The sequence below is a fragment of the Tamandua tetradactyla genome, chromosome 25, assembly GCF_023851605.1.
Source record: "Tamandua tetradactyla isolate mTamTet1 chromosome 25, mTamTet1.pri, whole genome shotgun sequence".
In the NCBI taxonomy this organism is placed as follows: domain Eukaryota; kingdom Metazoa; phylum Chordata; class Mammalia; order Pilosa; family Myrmecophagidae; genus Tamandua; species Tamandua tetradactyla.
The window spans coordinates 4,513,985-4,532,648 of NC_135351.1; the positions used below are offsets into that span (position 1 = coordinate 4,513,985).

Consider the following 18,664-nt stretch of genomic DNA (forward strand, 5'->3'; position numbering starts at 1 on the left):
TGTCCAGAGCTCGGGGGCCACCGTGGCAGTGACCCCAGGATGCCATTTGGTGCCAGATCACGCCAAGGGAAACCTGAGCCCTGTAGAGCAGATGGTGTCTGGGAGAGGTGTGGCATCCACGCACCGCAAGTTCTGCCGATCCTCTAATGCGACAAAACTGAAAATCTAGGGGGTTGTGCAGGGAAGACGGAAGGACCCGAGCTGGTACTCTGTTTCTGCTGAGGGAGCTCCCACTTTGCAGAAAGGCCGGGCTCCTGTCCACCCACCTAGCCTGGGCAGCGCCTCCTCCCAGCCAGTCTTTCGCTCACAACCTCCCCTGACCCCTGTCCCCATCTGCTCTCTCCATCTATTTGTGGACGAGTTCAGGGCTCATAACACTGGGGTTGGATTTCATTCCATTTCTCAAGTAGATTCAAGGAACGTTTATTTTTATGATCATTATTCACAGACAGACAAAGTCCTTTCCATTTAATTTCATAAAACGCAAAATGATTCTCTGCTCGATATTTCTTTAAACCTTTGCATAACACCCTTCTTTGTAAATTATTATTAACCTGTTGGTTTTATCTGGCATAAATCTTCTTCCACTGTCTCAACGGCATTTATATCTCTTCTATCAAAATATGAAGGAAGCCAGCCTTCTCTCAAAGAAAGGTTTCTGAGTCTACTGGGTATGAGAACCACATTTTTAATACCATATTAGAATATAAACGTTATAATATAATGTTATAAAATTAGGGAAACTTTTCTTATTTTAATCTTGATACAACCGATGCAAAAGTAAAAGAGTCATGATGACAATGAAATATACGACGAAAACTATGGTTCCCACAATTTTCCATGAATAGATAATCCCCAGAGATCAAAAGTCCTCAGAGACCAAGCAAACAATAGGACAAGCTAAAACTCAATGATATGCACTAACAATCATGAAGCATTTATTCAGTACCAAAAAATACCTAAGAGTTTCAAATAATTGTGAACTTCATTTTGCAGGAAGAGAAACTGAGGCATGGAGAGGTTAATTATTTGCCCATAATCGTATGGTTTAATAAGTGGCAGAGCTGAGATTTGATCTCCAGCTGTTGCAACCTTTTCTAACCACTGATCTACTTAGAGATCAAATGTGGGGTGACAATAATTTCTTCTAGTCCCTTCTATACCTATTTTTTAAAAGGTCCGTCTTCTGACTTCTTCACATGCCCGTAAGGCATTCCTAGGAGATTGTTAGTTGAAGAAGCAGTGCTTGGCCCTCTGCCTTGGTCCCTTCTTATCCAGCTTTAAGGCTGTCCCTTCAGAAGAAGGTAAAGAGAAAGAGAAGATGAACTAAGCTTTGCCATATTGAGGGGGAAGAGTGATCAGAAAGAAGAAATGCTTGGCTGTGAGTTAAACAAAAACAACAGTTGACCACAAGACTAACTTAACTGTAAGAGGTAGGAATGATGGGTAGTGAGCCCAAAAAGAGGTCAAAATATTCCAAAGTTTAATATATTTTTTATAGTCTATCCAACCCCCATCAATGACACAATATCATCTTCTCAGTTGCCAACTGGTGACTCCTGACATGAGCAAATTTAGAAGAGAAGAAGGAATGCGAGCCGTAGAGCAACCACAGGGCTTCCTCAGACAGAAGAATCCCCTGGAAGGCCATTCAACACACAGATTCCCAGGCCCCACTCATTGAGACCCTGCCTGGGGGTGGGGGGTGGGGCGCGGGTCTAGGTAGGGCCTGGGCATCTGCATATTTATCAAGCAGCAGCTTTGTCTACTCCTAGCTTCAGGAGGGTTTGAGGAACACTGCCTTGGGACAGTGGTTCCCGTCCTTGATAAATAAGTGTCAGAGTCACATCTTTTGCATGAGTGACAAAGCCCAGATGGACCCACGGACTCTGGGTGCCCTTGACCCCAGGGACTTCTGAACCAGGAGCATCCTAACGCTGCAACAACGGTAGGATGCAGTAAGAGTGGGCTGCTACCTGCTGCCACGCTCATGTTTGCAAACCCAGCTGGAGAGCGTCTACCGGTAGTGCACTACAGCCTTCACTCAGCACATGCATGGTTTTCAGTTAAATCACCCACTGCCCCGCTGACAAGTGCAGGCTTAGGGAATGTCCACAATGCAGAGTGCCTGCCAGTGTTCATGCCAGCATCACTACCTTTTAAATAGGCGGGTAACCCGATGACCATATCACATCTCTGGAGTGCTGGGGTGACCTTCTCAGAGAAGGAGGGACCTGCCTGCCACTTCGTGTCCTCTCACCCCAGCTTATCGCATTGGCTGCAGGACAAGTTCTGGGCTTCATCTGCCTGGGAAATCTAATGGAAAGAACTATTATTAGACACATTTATTTTATCAGGGAAAATATGTTCTTAAAATGTTCAAGAAAGGATATTGCCTGAAATGCCTGGTTCTCAAGGAATGGCCTGGAGTCCCTGGGGAGAATTTACATACGTATGTGTGTGTGTGTACTGGGATATATATCTGTATATGTGTATGGCATACATATATATCTATGTGTGTATTGACGTATATACTGGGATACGTGTACAAATATAGATATATAACATACATATACATGTGTATATATATATGTGCATATGCATATATTATTTAGGTAAGCATATATCCCAACTGAGATAGTAAATTTTAACTTCATTTCTCTTTCAGCAGTTTTTTTATAGTAAATTTAATTAACCCTTCATTTTTTTAATTGGAAGAGGTAAGACCCACCTGAGTGCCCTTCAGATATCCTGTTCAAATGCAGATTTCTATTGAGTAGGTCCACAGGGCCTGAAATCCTGCATTTCTAACAAGCTCCCAGGTGATGCCAATGCTGCCAAGCCCTGGACCACTCTGAGAAATATGATCTTATGATTCTAATTTGTGGTAAATAACAATTTGTATCACAAATAAAATAGCAGCTGGGAACATGAGAATAGAGAAAAGAACCACCCCCCCCCAAAAAAAAAAACTATGTTCAAATTAAGTTATACTTTCTTAGATGATCCCAAAACGAACTTTGGAATTTGTGCAGTGCACCTCTCAGAGAAAATTAAAAGCAATTTCCCCCATATTAGAGATATTTCAGAGTAAAAGTTAATAGACAAATTTCAGCAGGACACATGCAGAGCTGCAGGTACTTTTCCACTATTGATGACACTCTGATCTGAGAGCAAACGAAGAAAGCTGAGGAGGATCAGATCACATCAGCCTTAAAAAAAATTGATGCTGCCAGTCTAGAAATGATTAAACTTTCACTTAAGTACATCCTTTTGAAAACTCTTGTAAAAAAATGTACAACAGCAATATTATGCCGAATATTAAAATAAATATATTAAAGGTTATCCTTACAAGACTTAAAATATAAAATTGTCTCACATGTGTTCGTAATAATTTGTACATAAATGATAATTAGCACATATGTGCCGTTTCTGTGAAGAGTACAAAGATATCCAGGGAGTCATCCCCAATGGTAAGGAGCTCAAACTCAAGGAGAGCGAAACCCATGAAATAAAATTTTCAGAAAGGACAACAAAACCACCCACCTGAATGGCATGTCTATTTAAACGGTAGGTTTAAAGGAACAAATAACCAATGCAAATTGGAGAGGTCACACTCGAATCAACCCTGGGGTGGGATTGGGATCTGACCTTTTAGGACAGTAAGGATTTTAAAAGACATCAAGAGGCGGGAGGAGGAAAAGTATGGGGGAAAGTAAAGACTTGGAACAGAAATTAATCTACGTGCCAGGTGCCACACTAATTTCTTACCAATAAACAACCTAATCTTATCCCTGCAATAATCTTGTAAGGTTGGCAGCATTAGACCATTTTTTTTTATGATCTGGGATCGTTTTATTCTCAGTAATATATAAACAAAACATTTTTTTGATCAAGGAATTAAAGATCAACTGAGCTGATACCTTGATGGGGTATCTCCAATATTTGAAAGGCAGAACCCAAGGGCAAATTACCTCAGTTCTTGCTCATTAACAAAACTGCAACATTCTGTCCACATTAAATGTCAACTAAATTGATACCTTGAGTGAGCTTTTCTAACATTTTAAATGTAGAATTGAGGAACAGATTGTCTATTTGTTCACTTTGTTTTAAAGTTTCTATTAATGCTTAAATGCCTTTCTTCACTTTAGACCATATTTATACATGAAAGGCCCAGTCACAGGTAGGTCAATTGACAAGAGTCTGACAGCTGGAAAGTGATCACTTTTGCATCTGAATCTGAGTTTATATGATACCAGAGTTAATAACAGGTCCACCCTAAACTACCATTCTCTTCATTCATCTTATGACTTTGTAAGATGCTAATATGACTAGGAAATAGACAAATCCAATGGCTAAATAAATTTTGAAAGCTATTGGGATAAAGAATAATGCTAATATTATAAACATGAGTTAACATTTATTAAATGCTTACCATGTGCATGATTTTAAAAGAGCTCTGTTGTTCTTATTTTAAAACATATTTATTGATATATAATTCATATTGCATAAAGTTCACCCTAATTTTCCCAAGCACTCCTTCCTTCCCTCTCTCCTCATCCCCTGGCCTCTGACAGCTGAGTCACCATTTGAAATGTCAAGGGACAAAGTTCTCAGACGAGACGTCAGAGGAACCTCTCCTGCCCCTTTTGTGATATCACTGATATTAATTATCATGATTTAAGAGTTTATACATCTGTGTAAATTCTCTATCTGCATCAGGTTTGAAACCAGGCATGCACTACTTGGCTCCCACAACCTACTGGGTAGTGCATGTCCGTAAAATAATAGCCCCACCTCCTCTCATGTTCCATTACATGTTGCTACTTCTGCATATCAAATAGTACAGTCCCATCATTAAGCCTTTGCATGATGCTTTTGGTTTTCCCAGGCATGCTCACATTTGGGATATTATTAATAGTTGGGCACCTGGAGAGAGAATTCACACTGGATAGATGGAGTTCCCTTCTCCCTCCTGGTTAAAACTCATCTTTTAAGCGCATTTAGATGATGGTGGGTGAAAATACCAACCCATTTGCCCATCTTTCCAATGAAGACGAACTGGAGAGGCGGGAGAAGACTTTGAAGGAATCACTTACAGAATCTCAAGTCTCACAAGATGTGACGGAGTTGAGGGGTGGGGTTTTGACAGCACAGCAAGGCATCAAGGTCCCCAAGGGATATGGTGGCAGCACCCAGCCACGGAAGGAAAGCAGGAACGGAATCCATAGAGAGAGAAACGTTCTGACATGAAAGTCACCACAGAAGAGAGGTCAGGAAGTAGAAAGAGATGCCCAGCATTTTGTAAAGATTTCACTACCATTGAGAAAATCTTACAGAGTTGTTTACTGAGCGCTTTCTTCATGACAAGCACCAGATTGAATGCTTACTGCAATGACCCTGTGGGGTAGGTATTTATTAGCCCCAGATGAAGAAATAAGCTGAGAGAGGTTAAAGAATATACTCGATGTCACGGAGGTAGTGAGAAGTAGAAATGAAATTCAAGTCTGTGGGCCCATGCTGGGCTAATATTATGCAATAAAAATGTATCCCATTACACCTTCTTATGATTAGGTAGAACATTGCAAAAATATCAAGTAATAGTACCAAAAGCTAGATAAAATGACTTTTGGAGTACGTGCCTTCCCGATCTAGCTTTAGGGGAAAGTTGTTCCATTCGACAGGCAATATTATGATTAATAAGGAACTAAGAACAGAGAAAATATTGATGCATTGTATAATGAAAGAGTAAAGTGTCTCGTAGCATGCTGAAAAACGGCATCTGGCTTACAATTTTCAAACTGTATTAAATGCTTGAGGGAATCGTTAGTTCCAATGTATTCTTTCCTGGCTTCCCCTGAATCCATGTGCCAAGGGGTGAGAAGAAACAGAGGGCATGGTCCCAGGACATTGGTTTCAACAGTTGACTCTCCGAACACTGGGAGGCCTCAGTACCCTTTGCAATTTCTCACCACTGGAGGTCACTCTTACATCGCGAGTCGAGACAAGAAATCCGACTTGCCCTGGCAAAGACACTGGAACATTTTTATTATCAAGTCTGGCTCTGTTTGTACAAAAAAACTGAACAAACATCCGAAAAAAAAAAAAAAGAAATCATCAAATTGGAAACATATTTCAGATCATGCGAGGCTAAAACAAACTGTCCTTAGAAAATTCATTGGTGAAAAAGACTTGTTTTCAAAGACTTAATTTTTAATTTTTTAAAATAAATTCTAGTTAAATCTTCTACAAGTAAACCTAAGTACCTGTTTCCTCTGTTGAACATGCTAATCCATTCAAAAGGAGCTATCACAGCATATGGTTGCTGTATTAGTTAGGGTTCTCTAGAGAAACAGAATCAACAGGGAACACTCGCAAATATAAAATTTATGAAAGTGTCTCACATGACCGTGGGAACATAGAGTTCAAAATCTGCAGGGCAGGCTGTGAAGTCAACGATTCCGATGGAGGGTCTGGATGAACTCCACAGGAGAGGCTTGCCAGCCAAAGCAGGAAGAGAGCCTGTCTCTTCTGAATCCTCCTTAAAAGGCTTCCAGTGATTAGATTGAGCATCAGTCATTGCAGAACACAAGCCCCTTGGCTGATTACAAATGGAATCAGCTGTGGATGCAGTTGACATGATCATGATTTAATTCTATGAAATGTCCTCATTGCAACAGACTGGCCAGCACTTGCCCGACCAGACAAACAGTTACCACCACTTGGCCAAGTTGACACGTGAACCTGACCATGACAGTTGCACAACTCCGGGTAAGTTCCTAACCTCACTAAGCCTCAGTTTACTTATCTGTAAAACAGAGGTAACCGAAAAGTTAGGATGAATCATTGTATAGACATTCTTTTTTTACATTCTGGTATTTTGGAGTAGAAAGAAGGAAATACCTGAAATCTCTGAACTGTAATCCAGTGACCTTGATCTCTGATAATGATTGCATAGCCTTTATCTTGTGCCCTTGTGATTATAAAAAATCTTGTGACTGATCCTTACTTGTACCCTTTTTATCCGGTTTTTCAACTTTAGAGCCTTATGATCATGAAAGACAACTCCTAATATTTATTAATGCAGAGCCTCAAGTCAGCCCAGAATTAACCTTCCCCAATCCCCAATCTATCTTGCTAGATGGAGCTGAATCTAACCAAAACTGGGTCTGCCTGACATGCACAGTAGCTTAAACTTCAACCTATAAGTCACCTATAGCTCATTATAATACAAAAAAAACACACCCATCATCATATTAAGGCCACCATTTCCTTATGTATGTTCCGTGACTAAGCATGCAATCAAGGTGTACCCGCTCAGTTATTAAATCACCTCTAATTACATCATCTGGGGCCACTGTGCCCATGATCCTAAAACCTGCCCATAAAACCTGAAACTATAAAACTATCAGAGTTACTGCAGTGTTTCAGATTTTCAGGTTGAGAGGCCATCTGATCTCCTGCTTCGTGCCTAGCAATAAATTCTTTCTTCTCTTGGAAACCCTGGTGTCAAGAATTGGCTGTTACGTACATCAGGCAGAGAACCCATCACTTTTGTCCGGTATCACAGAGGTAATATTTACCCCAACTTCTCTGGGCCACTGTGAAGGTCAATTGAGGTACAGCACATTAAGTGCTTAGCACAGTGCCTCGCACACAATTAACCAACACAAATTTTAGTGATCACTATGGCTATTCATATAAATAATCAGGGTGGCACCCAGCTCCGGAGGCTGTGACAGGGTTTAAGTGAGTTCCTATTTATAAGGTGCTTAGAACAGGGTCTGGTATGCAGGGAAAACTATGTACGTGCTTGATAAATAAGTAAGTAAATAAATAGACCCAAGTTAGGAAGCATACATCCCAAACAGGTAAAATGCAAACACAGCCTTCAGAATGTAAAAAAAATGTACCTATGTTGTCGGATCAATTCAACATACTCTTTGTAGAAGGTTGGGAAGACAGGAGATCTGACACTGGTGGTTAGCAGCTTTCAAGTTTTTAAACTGGTGGATACCAGGTGGTCTGAAGGAAAACCTTAGGGTAAAAATCCCTGTATAAATATGCCGAGCTCAGATGGAAAGGAGATGAACAGTTAACAAACAAAATCCCCTATGTCTACCTTTAACGTCTTTATACCATCAAATTCTGCCTTATTGTGAAACCATCCGTGACCTTAAGAAATGAATCTGCTTGCATCTTTGGGTTTCAAGCATGTGCCCTCCAGACAGAGTCCGATTTGGCGACAATTATTGGATTTGAACTGTCTGGGGAGGGTCCCAGCACAACTAACTGCCCCCCAGACAGTTGGGGCCCAGGAATTATTTGTTGAGCAAGTTAATAAGGAATCTGCTAAGAGTTCAATATCGTCAGTTTAAATACATCTATAAATTTTAAAATTGTCTTTATAAAGTCACTTTTATAATTATGCTTTATACTGAGTAAATTGGTTTAACCATATAAACCACATACAAAGTAGAAGAAGAGGAAATCTCTTTGACTGCTCGCGTTTGGAATGCAAATCCCCGAAACTGCGAGGTAAATGTTCTTTCCTGTTTTAGGACTTTCCCAGCCCCTCAGTCACTGACAGGCACATTAAACAGTTACCTGCACCTTCTAACGAGGCTCCTGGCTGCACAGAACCCCAGCTCCCCAATGAGGTCTTTGGGCCATCGTTGGGGACACAGCACATCTCAGAGGAGGAGCAGAAAGCCCCGGAAAGTGAGGAACAGGGACATGGGGACACAGCCGAACCTGGTGGGCCTGAGAGGCCAGTTGCCATGGGACGTGGCAGGGCCGGGCAGGAGTCACGACCTCCTGGTGCTGCCAGGCTGCCCCAGAGCCCACACCCTTAGCCAGGCTGCAGGTCCCAGGGTGAGGCATGGTCAGCCGGAGTGGGAAACAGCAGCCCATGCAGAACACTGTCCACCCTTCCACAAAGAAGCCCAGCTCCGACAAAACTCAATGAGCAAAAAAGGTGCGTGGAAGACAGGCAGACTTTGCGGGGAGAAAATTCTTACTTTAGCAAAGGGTACGTTCCCTATATAATGCACCTTGGGCAAATCATTGAGTCACTTAAGGACTTATTTCCTCCTTCAAGGAAAGATCTGGATTGGGTGACCTCCAGGGTCCCTCAAGATTCCTGCTTGTGAGATCCCTAATCTTTGAGTCACAGCTCACGGGCTCTGGCACAGGCCTTTATTTGGACCTTCATTGAAAATGCCACAGTGACCCGCCCCATCAGCATCCCCGAACTGCTGAAGTCGTGAGCCCAGCTTGCGTTGATATCTAAATAATGCACATACTGGTTTAACACCAATAGTGGATTATCAAGTCAGACTCTTTCCCCTAATTAAAAACTGTAAGTGAGGTGGAAAGAATCACTTGAATTAATAGAAATGCAAGGAGGCACCGCACAGGTACCTGAGCACAGAAGGAGTCATTCAAATGCATCAAAGAACAACTTACGAATATTAGTAATAACACGAAGCGCTTTCACACACAGGAGGTGTTTTGTTTAGCCCTTACAACCACCTTGTATGAGGTATGTTGGGGCTGCAGAAATTGGCATGCGCACAATGTTAGGCAAAGCCCTCCACTGCCTTTCCCAGGTGACAGGAGTTAAAGCCACAACCTGCATCTCCTGCCTTGGGGGTCTCTGTACATTACCAGGCTTTAGTCAACACCTGATGTGTCTCTTTAACTGTGCATGCAGCTGTTTAGCACTGAGTTAAATACAGCACATAACAACCTCGAGCCTAGTTTAGAGACCAAGCTTGGGGCAGAAACTCTGGGTTCAGAGCCAACTCCCCCTCTTACCAGAAATGAGTCTTGGGTGGGTTTCTTGACCCTCCTGTACCTATAGAATGAAGCTATTAATAACAACCTGGTCGGCTGACTGTGAGATTTTAAAGGAAAGAGAGTGTTGGTATCAGTATCAGGCATCTCTTTGTGTCCCCTTGTCCTTGGCTGTGGTATTTTTTTGCTCACGCATTGTGTGCCAGCGAGCCTCACGCGGGACCCCCCAGGGTCACCCTGTCATGCGTTCCCTCCCCAGTTTCGCTGGCGTTGCTGGTGCAGCCCTCATAGGAACCAGCATTTATGCAGGTGCAATGGGAAACACCAGCAGCTAGTTACCCACAAGACCGCCCTTGACCAGCTGGAGGGCAGCCCATGGCTTAGTGTTCCCTCAAGACCCTCAGGGGAAGCTTCTAGATGTCTTCTGTGTGGGTCCTCAAAGCGTTCTGCTATGAGCAGCTAGGACAGGAAACTCTTGTTCCCTGGAGTCATTTCCCAAAATGAATTCTCCACCCAAGAGCCCTTGTCTTAGGCTCAGCTTTCTGATGGAAACTCAGCATTACGTAAAGTGCTTAGCACGCAATCAGCACTGCATACACAACCTTAGGGTCAATTTTCTAACACATCTGCTATCCGCAGGGAAGGTGCGCCTCTCGTTTCCCCACTGCCACCTTCTTAGGCCACTTTCCCTGGTCTTGATTGTGGATGCCACTCGGCAGACAGAAAATGAGAAATGGAGTTGAAAATGTCAAATGCCACAGGGCAAAGGTCCTTGGACATTAGCTTCCTGATTCCAGTATCTATAGACTTGGGTTTAAGGTTCTTGACTGGGAAACCAGGGTGTCTACAGCGATGCCATGCTGAGTCAGATGTCCAAAAGACATACATAAGAGATACAAGGGACTTCGGAAGTATCTAGCCACTTGAAAAGATCCACGTGGTTTCTACTTAAATTTTTACCCAATGAGTGATTTACGCAGCAAGGCTTTATTAGCAACACATCCTTTTTCCTGAGGATCATTGTTGGTGCAATAAAAGCAGATTATCAATTGGACATTTCAGCGGCTTCTGGGTTAGTCAGGGAGGAATAGTCCCTTACATGCTTTTCAATATGATGGAACTAATTTATAATACTTTTATGAGTCAAGGTTTTCCAGAGAAATGGAACTGACAGGATATATATATATATATATATATATAGAGAGAGAGAGAGAGAGAGAGAGAGACAGACAGACAGAGAGACAGAGATTATAAAAAATACATAAATATTACAAGATTTATTAGAGGAATTGGCTCATGCCACTGTGGAAATTGGCAATTCCAAATTCCATAGGGCAGGCCACAAGTTGGGAAGTTTGATGAGTTCCCCAGGAGAAGCTGGCTGGATAAAGTAGAGGTGGAAATTTTCCCTTCTGACTGCTGAAATCCTCAATTCTCTCTATAGTGCCTTCACCTGATTGGATGAGGCATTTCTCATGGCTGAAGGCAACCCCCTATGTTGATTGTACATGTGATCAGCCACAGACACAGCCAACAGACTGATGATTTAAATCCATAAAATATCCTCCCAGTGGCAACCAGGCCAGTGCTCACTTGACCACACTGGACACCATAACCCAGCCAAGTTGACACACAAACTCAGCCATCACAGTCCTCTTGTCACTGTGTACAAGCAGCTTTTCACTAGCTGCCTGAATTTATAATGTTAAGACCCAATTTAAAAAGAGTACAGCCCCCTCTCTAGTGTCATAACCACCCGTGGAATCCTGAAAATCAATACAATTGCCCTGGCCACTCAACCTGGAACTCAAATGAGAGGTAATAGAAAAGGGAAACATAGAGAATATGAGACGATGGAGGATGCTGAGAACATCTATGTGTCAATGGTGTGGGGAAAGGGGAAGGCAAGGTCTTGGCTGGCTGCTTTCCAAAGGTCCCTGACCCTTCAAAGCACATCCCCCCAAGCTGCAGGTGTCTTTTGTGACATTTCTTCTTCAAGGTTGCTCTCTGATGAGGGAAACTAGATGACATTCTAATATGTCACTTGGAAAAGCAAAAGGCAAGACCGATGAGCAGCCATCTGGAGTGGGACCCTGATGTACTGTTGGATACCTGTGGCACATAGCCCTGGAGCACTGGATTTTTGTTGTTTGTTTTGAGTTCACATGTTGCATTTAGTGATGAAGAAGCTTTATTGGGGGGGGGAACAGTTCATCAGAATCTCTTTGTCTTTTATAATTTTGATATTTTAGAAGAGTACAAGCCAATCCTCGATAGTTTAGAAGAGAGCAGACTATCCTTCAATTTGAATTTGTTTAATATTTCCTAATGATTAGATTCAGGTCATGCAATTTTGGCAGGAATACCAAAAAGTGATGTCGTGTCCTTCTTGATGTGAGAAAAACATAATGGGAATATTTGAGGAAGGCTGTCAGTTTGCTTTGGGAAGGGAAGCATGTACAGTACAAGTACTTGGCCTCCAAATAAAGTGTTGCTATTTTTTTAAGTTCTATTCACAACCACATAACCTACCCTAAGTGTACAATCAATAGCTCTTGGTATAATCACATAGTTATGCATTTACCACCACAATCAGTATAAGAACATTTCCATTTCTTCCAGAAAAAAGAAAAATAGAATCCCATAGCCCTCCCTTATATTCCCCTATTATTGACATTTAGCTTTGCTGTAATGCCTCTGTCACAATTAATGAAAGATTATTACAGTGTTAGTATCAACTATAGACCTGAATTTACATTAATTGCGTTTTTCCAACATACTGCTATATTAACACCTTGTAATAGTGACACACATTTGTTCTAGTTCATGTAAAAATTTTCTTATATTTGTGCAATTAGCCATCACCATTGTCCATTCTAGGTCTTGCTAAGTCATACAGTCCCAGTTTGTATCCTCTGGAGCACAGCAGACTGGAGGGCTGGTTCTTCCCAAGCAGCCTTGGAAGGTCTTGAGGGACTCAAAAGCTGGGGCGACCAAGATCTCAGTAGTGTAGGCCAAGACGTCAAGTCACTCTCTGACAAGGAAGGGGACTGATGGCCCAACGAGAATGCATTCCAGAAACCGTCTATGAACGACCATATTTCTTTCTGATTCCCACATTGGCTACCCCACTAAACTTTCCGGAAAAAAGGTCTCATTGAACTGATCTTTCAAGTTATTGACAACTGATTTGTCAGGACTGCTATTTACAGGACTGTGACCTACAGAAAGAAAGTGCAAAAGGCAGTAAAGACCAAACCAGAATCACTGTGACTGGAGGTTTTCTAATTGGCAAAGCGTAAGAATATTCTCCAAAAATAAGCTTGGGCATCCAAAATTCGCTGTTTTACAAGTAAAGCAAGGAGTGTGATTCTTAGATTACCGAAAAGTTTCATATTTCCCTCCCAGTGCTTCAGTCATTCTTAGGGGTAACTTGCAATTAAATTCCACTTTCCGACAGCCACCATCCCCTTCTAAATTGGTACTCTACTGCTGGCAAGCTCCAAGAGTCAGGGTCATTTGGTCCCATTTCCCTAATTGCTCAGAGGAGGGCAGAGAAGTTAGAGTGGTGGTCCTCAGCCCCCTATTTGTCCCTCTCTGGGCCTGGTTTTAGAGAGAAACTCACTGGCAGGAGCAGCCTGCAGGGACCAGATGGTTGAGTGGTTCTCCTCCGTGCACTCTCTCTGTCCCTTGCCCCTAGCACATCCTTCCCCACATATATACACACATATGTAGTTCAAATAAACACACATACACAGTCCAGACAAACACAAAACATCCAGTTCATGCAGATGCACACACACACACCACAATCACTGTTGCACTTTTGCTCTCAGTCTCATCATTAATCTAGTTTTCACACCTACAGTAGGTAAACCACTAGGGATTTCAGGTGATTTCTAGGACCATTTCTAAAATCTAAGTGTGTGTGTTATTGAAAATCTACAGATGAGAAAATCTATAACTGACACATCAAAATCATGATTTCACTATATTATGGCTTTCGATAATTTTTTATGAGTTGATATACAAAAAACATACTAAAGAAATAGAAGTAAAAGTAATAGGTAGATACAGTAAAATCACTAAGGTGGTACATGAAAAATCAAAGCCTGGGAAACGCTAGGAGAAAATGCGCATTTTACAACTATAATGTTCTAGGAAAGTGGTTTGGGGGCACAGTTTGGTCAACTAGACTTAGGAATGTAGTTTTCAAGTATGTTAGCCATTTCTTTTACTCGGGAATACAGACTTGATTTACAGCATTTGTATTTTTTACTATGTTGCTTTAACTTTTAGAGAGAAAAAAAATTAAAACTTATCTCTCTCATATTACACCCAATAGCAAAAATGGTGTAAAACTATCATAATTACAATTATTCTGGAAAGCTGAAATGACATAGACATAAAAATGACTCATCTTTGTATTTGGTTAAAGGTTTCCAGGACTTTCTATGGTCAGGGATTTCTCTGCCTATCAGAAATCCTTTCGACTGTTTTATATTCTACATAGAGAGAGAGCATTAATAATTACAAATAGGATTCTCTGATGCCTTTATAAAATACAGTTCTTCAAGTTGCTATGCTTTGAAGACAACAGATTGACGATGTTTCTAAATAGTTATTGGCAGTGGGAAAAAGTGAGAGGATATGTTGTAAACTCCGATTTGTGACATTTTCTTTGTGGTTAGAAAATTGCAAAGACTTTTTAAAATACACATCCACAAGACTCCTAATTCGCCCATGTGTCTTGTTGGCCTTCTCACTGGGAAACATCACAAGTGCTACCAATGGGCACCTAACACTTTCCTTCCCAAGGCAGGACATGGACAACAGCCAGCAAATCTGAAAAGCGAACTGGCCATGGATGCAAGCTCAGATTTAGCAAGGGTCACGATGTTTGGGGATGTCTTCCTTTGCTTTTTAAACATTTCTACCCCTTTCTATCCGACTCACTCACCACTCTCTCCTCTCATCCTTAACTAAGAGAGCTCCTATCACGGCCATTCCAAGTTGGTGATTCCCCGGAATGTGTGCTTGGGTAACACCGTGGACCATCTACGCAGGGTTGCTCCAAGAAGGGCCTGACGGAAGTGTGTCCTAGGGCGCCCTGCCTTCTAAACCCGGCTGCAGAATCTTGTCAAATAAGATATAAATAAGGCGTTTGTACACAGGTATAGGGTGATCTGTGTTTTTTTTTTTTTTTGCATGGGCAGGTTCAGGAATTGAACCCAGGTCTCCCGCATGGCGGGCGAGAACTCTGCCAATGAGCCACCGCCGCACCGCCCAGGCATAGGGTTTTATGACGTATGCCATCCACCTCCCTGGAGAAATCCCTTTTTATTTTTACTGTAAACCATGCATTCTCGACGGGAGCAATAGCACCCTCAAGGAGGTGAAAATTGGTGCTTGTGGGAGGAAGTGAAAAAATATTACTCATTTTATGTATATATGGCACATGAGAAATATACAATACATCTATGATATTAAAAATTCATGGAGGGCGGTGCGACAGTGACTCAGTGGCAGAATTTTCGCCTGCCATGCTGGAGAGCCAGGTTCGTTTCCCTGTGCCTGCCCATCTAAAAAAAAAAAAGAGAGAGAGAGAGAATTTCATGGAGGTGAAGATTGGGGACAACTAGGAAAAAAGGTCTAAAAAGTCACATCGGGAGGGGAGATGATAATGAATAAAAGGCTGAGGAACATTGCTGTAAATTCATTTTCATATAAGAACAGTGATTCAGACTGTGTTTTTTAACAATTCCAAAATGACATTATGTTATTTTAAAAGTAATTGATGACAAGCTTATTGATGGCAGAATCAAACATGTGGAAAGAGCTTTTCTGCCCCAGATAGGAATACCCTCTTTTTGGAGAGCCCAGAAATCCTTCGAGTCTAAATTATTTCTTTTCTTTCAGACTCCTATTACTTTCTGACTGAATTTCATTCCTGTAATAACTATGGTCACACGTGGGAAACATTTTCGGGCAAAGAAATAAGCATAGAAGGCCATGTTATTTTCTCAGAAGAGGTGACCACTCCTCAGACACTGTTTCTCATATAGGCTTCTTGATCAGGGGAAAGGGAGTTTTGCTTTTCTTTTATTTTAATATCTAAATTATATATTGGAGAATGGAAAGATGTTGACATTGATGCTAGCTCTTATGAACAAAAATACAACACCAACTCCAGCTTTCATCACAAACAGCCAGGAGGTTTCCCCTAACGTTGATGCAACTATCTGAAAGCTTGAAATGTGCCACATGCCACTATTATTCCAGCCCCTCCTAAGACCTGCAGTCTCAGGCAGAATTAAGCCAAGGAATACATTCCATTTCCTTGGCGGGCTCCACTTCCTGTTTGGAAACATCAGAAAAGAACTATAAAATGAATGCGCCTTGGTTAAAAGTGCTGTTACTACCTGTGCATCCTCAAGCGCGGGAGCCTGTCTGTGACACTGTGGCATCATCATGGACCGGAACACACGCCAGAGAAATGAAGAGGACAGGAGGCACAAACTGCCCACGATCCAAACATCTTTTCTTCTAAATGACGAATCCATTCTCTGAGAGCAGCTGCGTAAGCCCGCTTGGCTTCTAGGCTCCTTCCCTCCCCCGATCTAGAAGAAGTACTTTTCCAAGCACTCTCCTATGGTCCGTTCTGAGGTGCAGGCAGCACCGAATTGCAAAGAGTTCCTTCAGGGTCCTGCAGTGGACGTTTCCAGTTACATGATCAACAAATGATCTGCCTCTTTAAAAGGAAAATAGTGGCCATGCGTGACAGATTTGAAACAGGTGCAGAGACCCTGGGCAGACTGATTGAGATAATTTACGCCAGCGTGAATGCACTTGTCACCAGTTCAAGGACAATTAGCACCACTGGAACTGGCCTGATCAGAGGGCTGGGCACCAGCCAGGAGCTTTCTCCTGGCCTGACGAACTGAGGAACAAAGGGATGGGGGCAGGGAATACAAAACCTCCACCCTCGGCCATGCTAGTTTGAGGTCTGAATTAGAGTTACTACTGTAGACACAATTTCTCAGCTGTCAGTCAGGAAATGCCACCTCTACTAAGTGCACTAACTGCAACCAAAATAGGGAGATTCGTGCTTTCCTGCCCTCCACCCCACTCTTTCCTACTACACACCCACTACTCGTTGCTCTGTTTGGTCTCTGGGGTATTTATAACAGGTGCTTAAAAACATCAGGGGTTGTCAGGCTCTATTCTTCAGTAGGGCCATCCTTATTTTGTGCACCCGCAGCCTTGCCTTACTCCCCTGGTTGGGGTATGAAAGGATCTAAATCCGGTGTTTAAAAATACCCTCTGCTAAGTAAGACTTTTAAGCCTAATCAGAAATACTTAAGATAAATTCAGAAACAATTCATGTATGAAAGGTCATATATGCACTAAGCTGCAGTACTGTTTGATGTAACAAGTGGTGAGGGTCATATACAAAAGTCATTGCTTTCTTATATGGGGGTTGAAATTTAAAACATAACACAATGTACATCAGCACCAGAAAAATGAAGTACTTAAATATGTCTGACAATACGTATTCAAAATCCATATGAAAAAAAACTATAAAACCGATGAAAGAAATCAAAGATCTAAATAAATAGAGAAATAGTCCATGACCATGGATAGGGAGACTCAACATTACAATGGTACCAATTATTCCCAACTCAATATTTGAATTCAACACAATTCCAGACAGAATGTCAGCAAGTTATTTTTTGGATAGTATGACTGACTCTAAAGTTTATATGGAAAGGCAGAAGTCCCAAATAGCCAACACAGTACCAAAGAAGAACAAAGTTAGGGGAATGACACAAACCAACTTCAAAGCTACAATGATCAAGAGAATTTGGTGTTGGCAAAAGAATCCACAAATAGATCAATGGAGCAGAACAGAGGTCCCAGAAATAAACCCACACAAATAGAGTCAACAATTGTTTGACAAAGGAACAAGGCAATTCAACAAAGAAAGGATGGTGTTTTCAACACATGGTGCTGGAACGGCTGGACATCCACATGCAAAAAAGTGAATGAGGAAACTCCTTACACTTTTCACAAAAATCAACTCAAAATGGATCCTAGGCTTAAATGTAAAACACAATACTATAAAATTTCTATAGATAAAACTGGAAATATTCAGTGAACTAAAAGATAGGACAATCTAAATCATACAGGTAGGAGAACAGAGAAAAGAATACAAAAACTTGAGCAGTATCTCAGGGATTTGAGTGACTGGATGAAGCACACATACACATATATGCATGGATGTCCCAGAAGACGAGAAGAGAAAAGGGGCAAAAAGAATAATTGGGGAAATAATAGTAAAAAATATCCCAACTATTATGAAAGACATAAATATGCAGACAGGAGAAGTATAACACACTCTAAACAGAATGAATCCAAATAGACCTACTCCAAGATCACTCCAATAGTGATTAGAATGTCAAATGCAAAGGATAAAGAGAGAATTTTGAAAGCAGTAAAAGAAAAGTGAATCACTATATACAAGGGATCCTCAATAAGGCTGAATGCTGATTTCTCATCAGAAACTATGGAGGTGAGAAGCCAGTGGTATGACATATATAAGGTACTGAAAGAGAAAAACTTCCAGCCCCAAATTCTTTATCTGACAAAACTGTCCTTCAAAAATGAGGAGAACTTTAAAATATTCACAAACAGGAACTGAGAATTCATTAACAAAAGACTTCTCTGTAGTAATTACTAAAGAAGTTCTGCAGGTTAAAAGGTAAAGACAGTAGAGAATGCTTTAGAATAGTGTGAAGAAATGGAGAGCATCAGTATGGGTAACTAAAAGGATAAACGCAAAATCCAATAGTACTGTATCCTCAAT

General features: G+C 41.5%; 1 protein-coding gene across 2 annotated transcripts in view; it reads right to left on the minus strand.

Moving 5' to 3' along the window:
- MYLK4 (myosin light chain kinase family member 4) overlaps positions 1-18,664 on the minus strand; it is a 103,729-nt gene that overhangs the window by 68,055 nt on the left and 17,010 nt on the right. Inside the window, exon 1 of one of the 2 annotated variants that reach the window (XM_077144097.1) lies at positions 16,221-16,673. The exons of the other annotated variant lie outside the window; for it this stretch is intronic. Coding sequence (XP_077000212.1) covers positions 16,221-16,361 — 141 coding nt within the window. The 5' untranslated portion in view covers positions 16,362-16,673. Of the gene's footprint in view, positions 1-16,220; positions 16,674-18,664 lie in introns of those variants that run through there. 2 annotated transcript variants of the gene reach the window in all.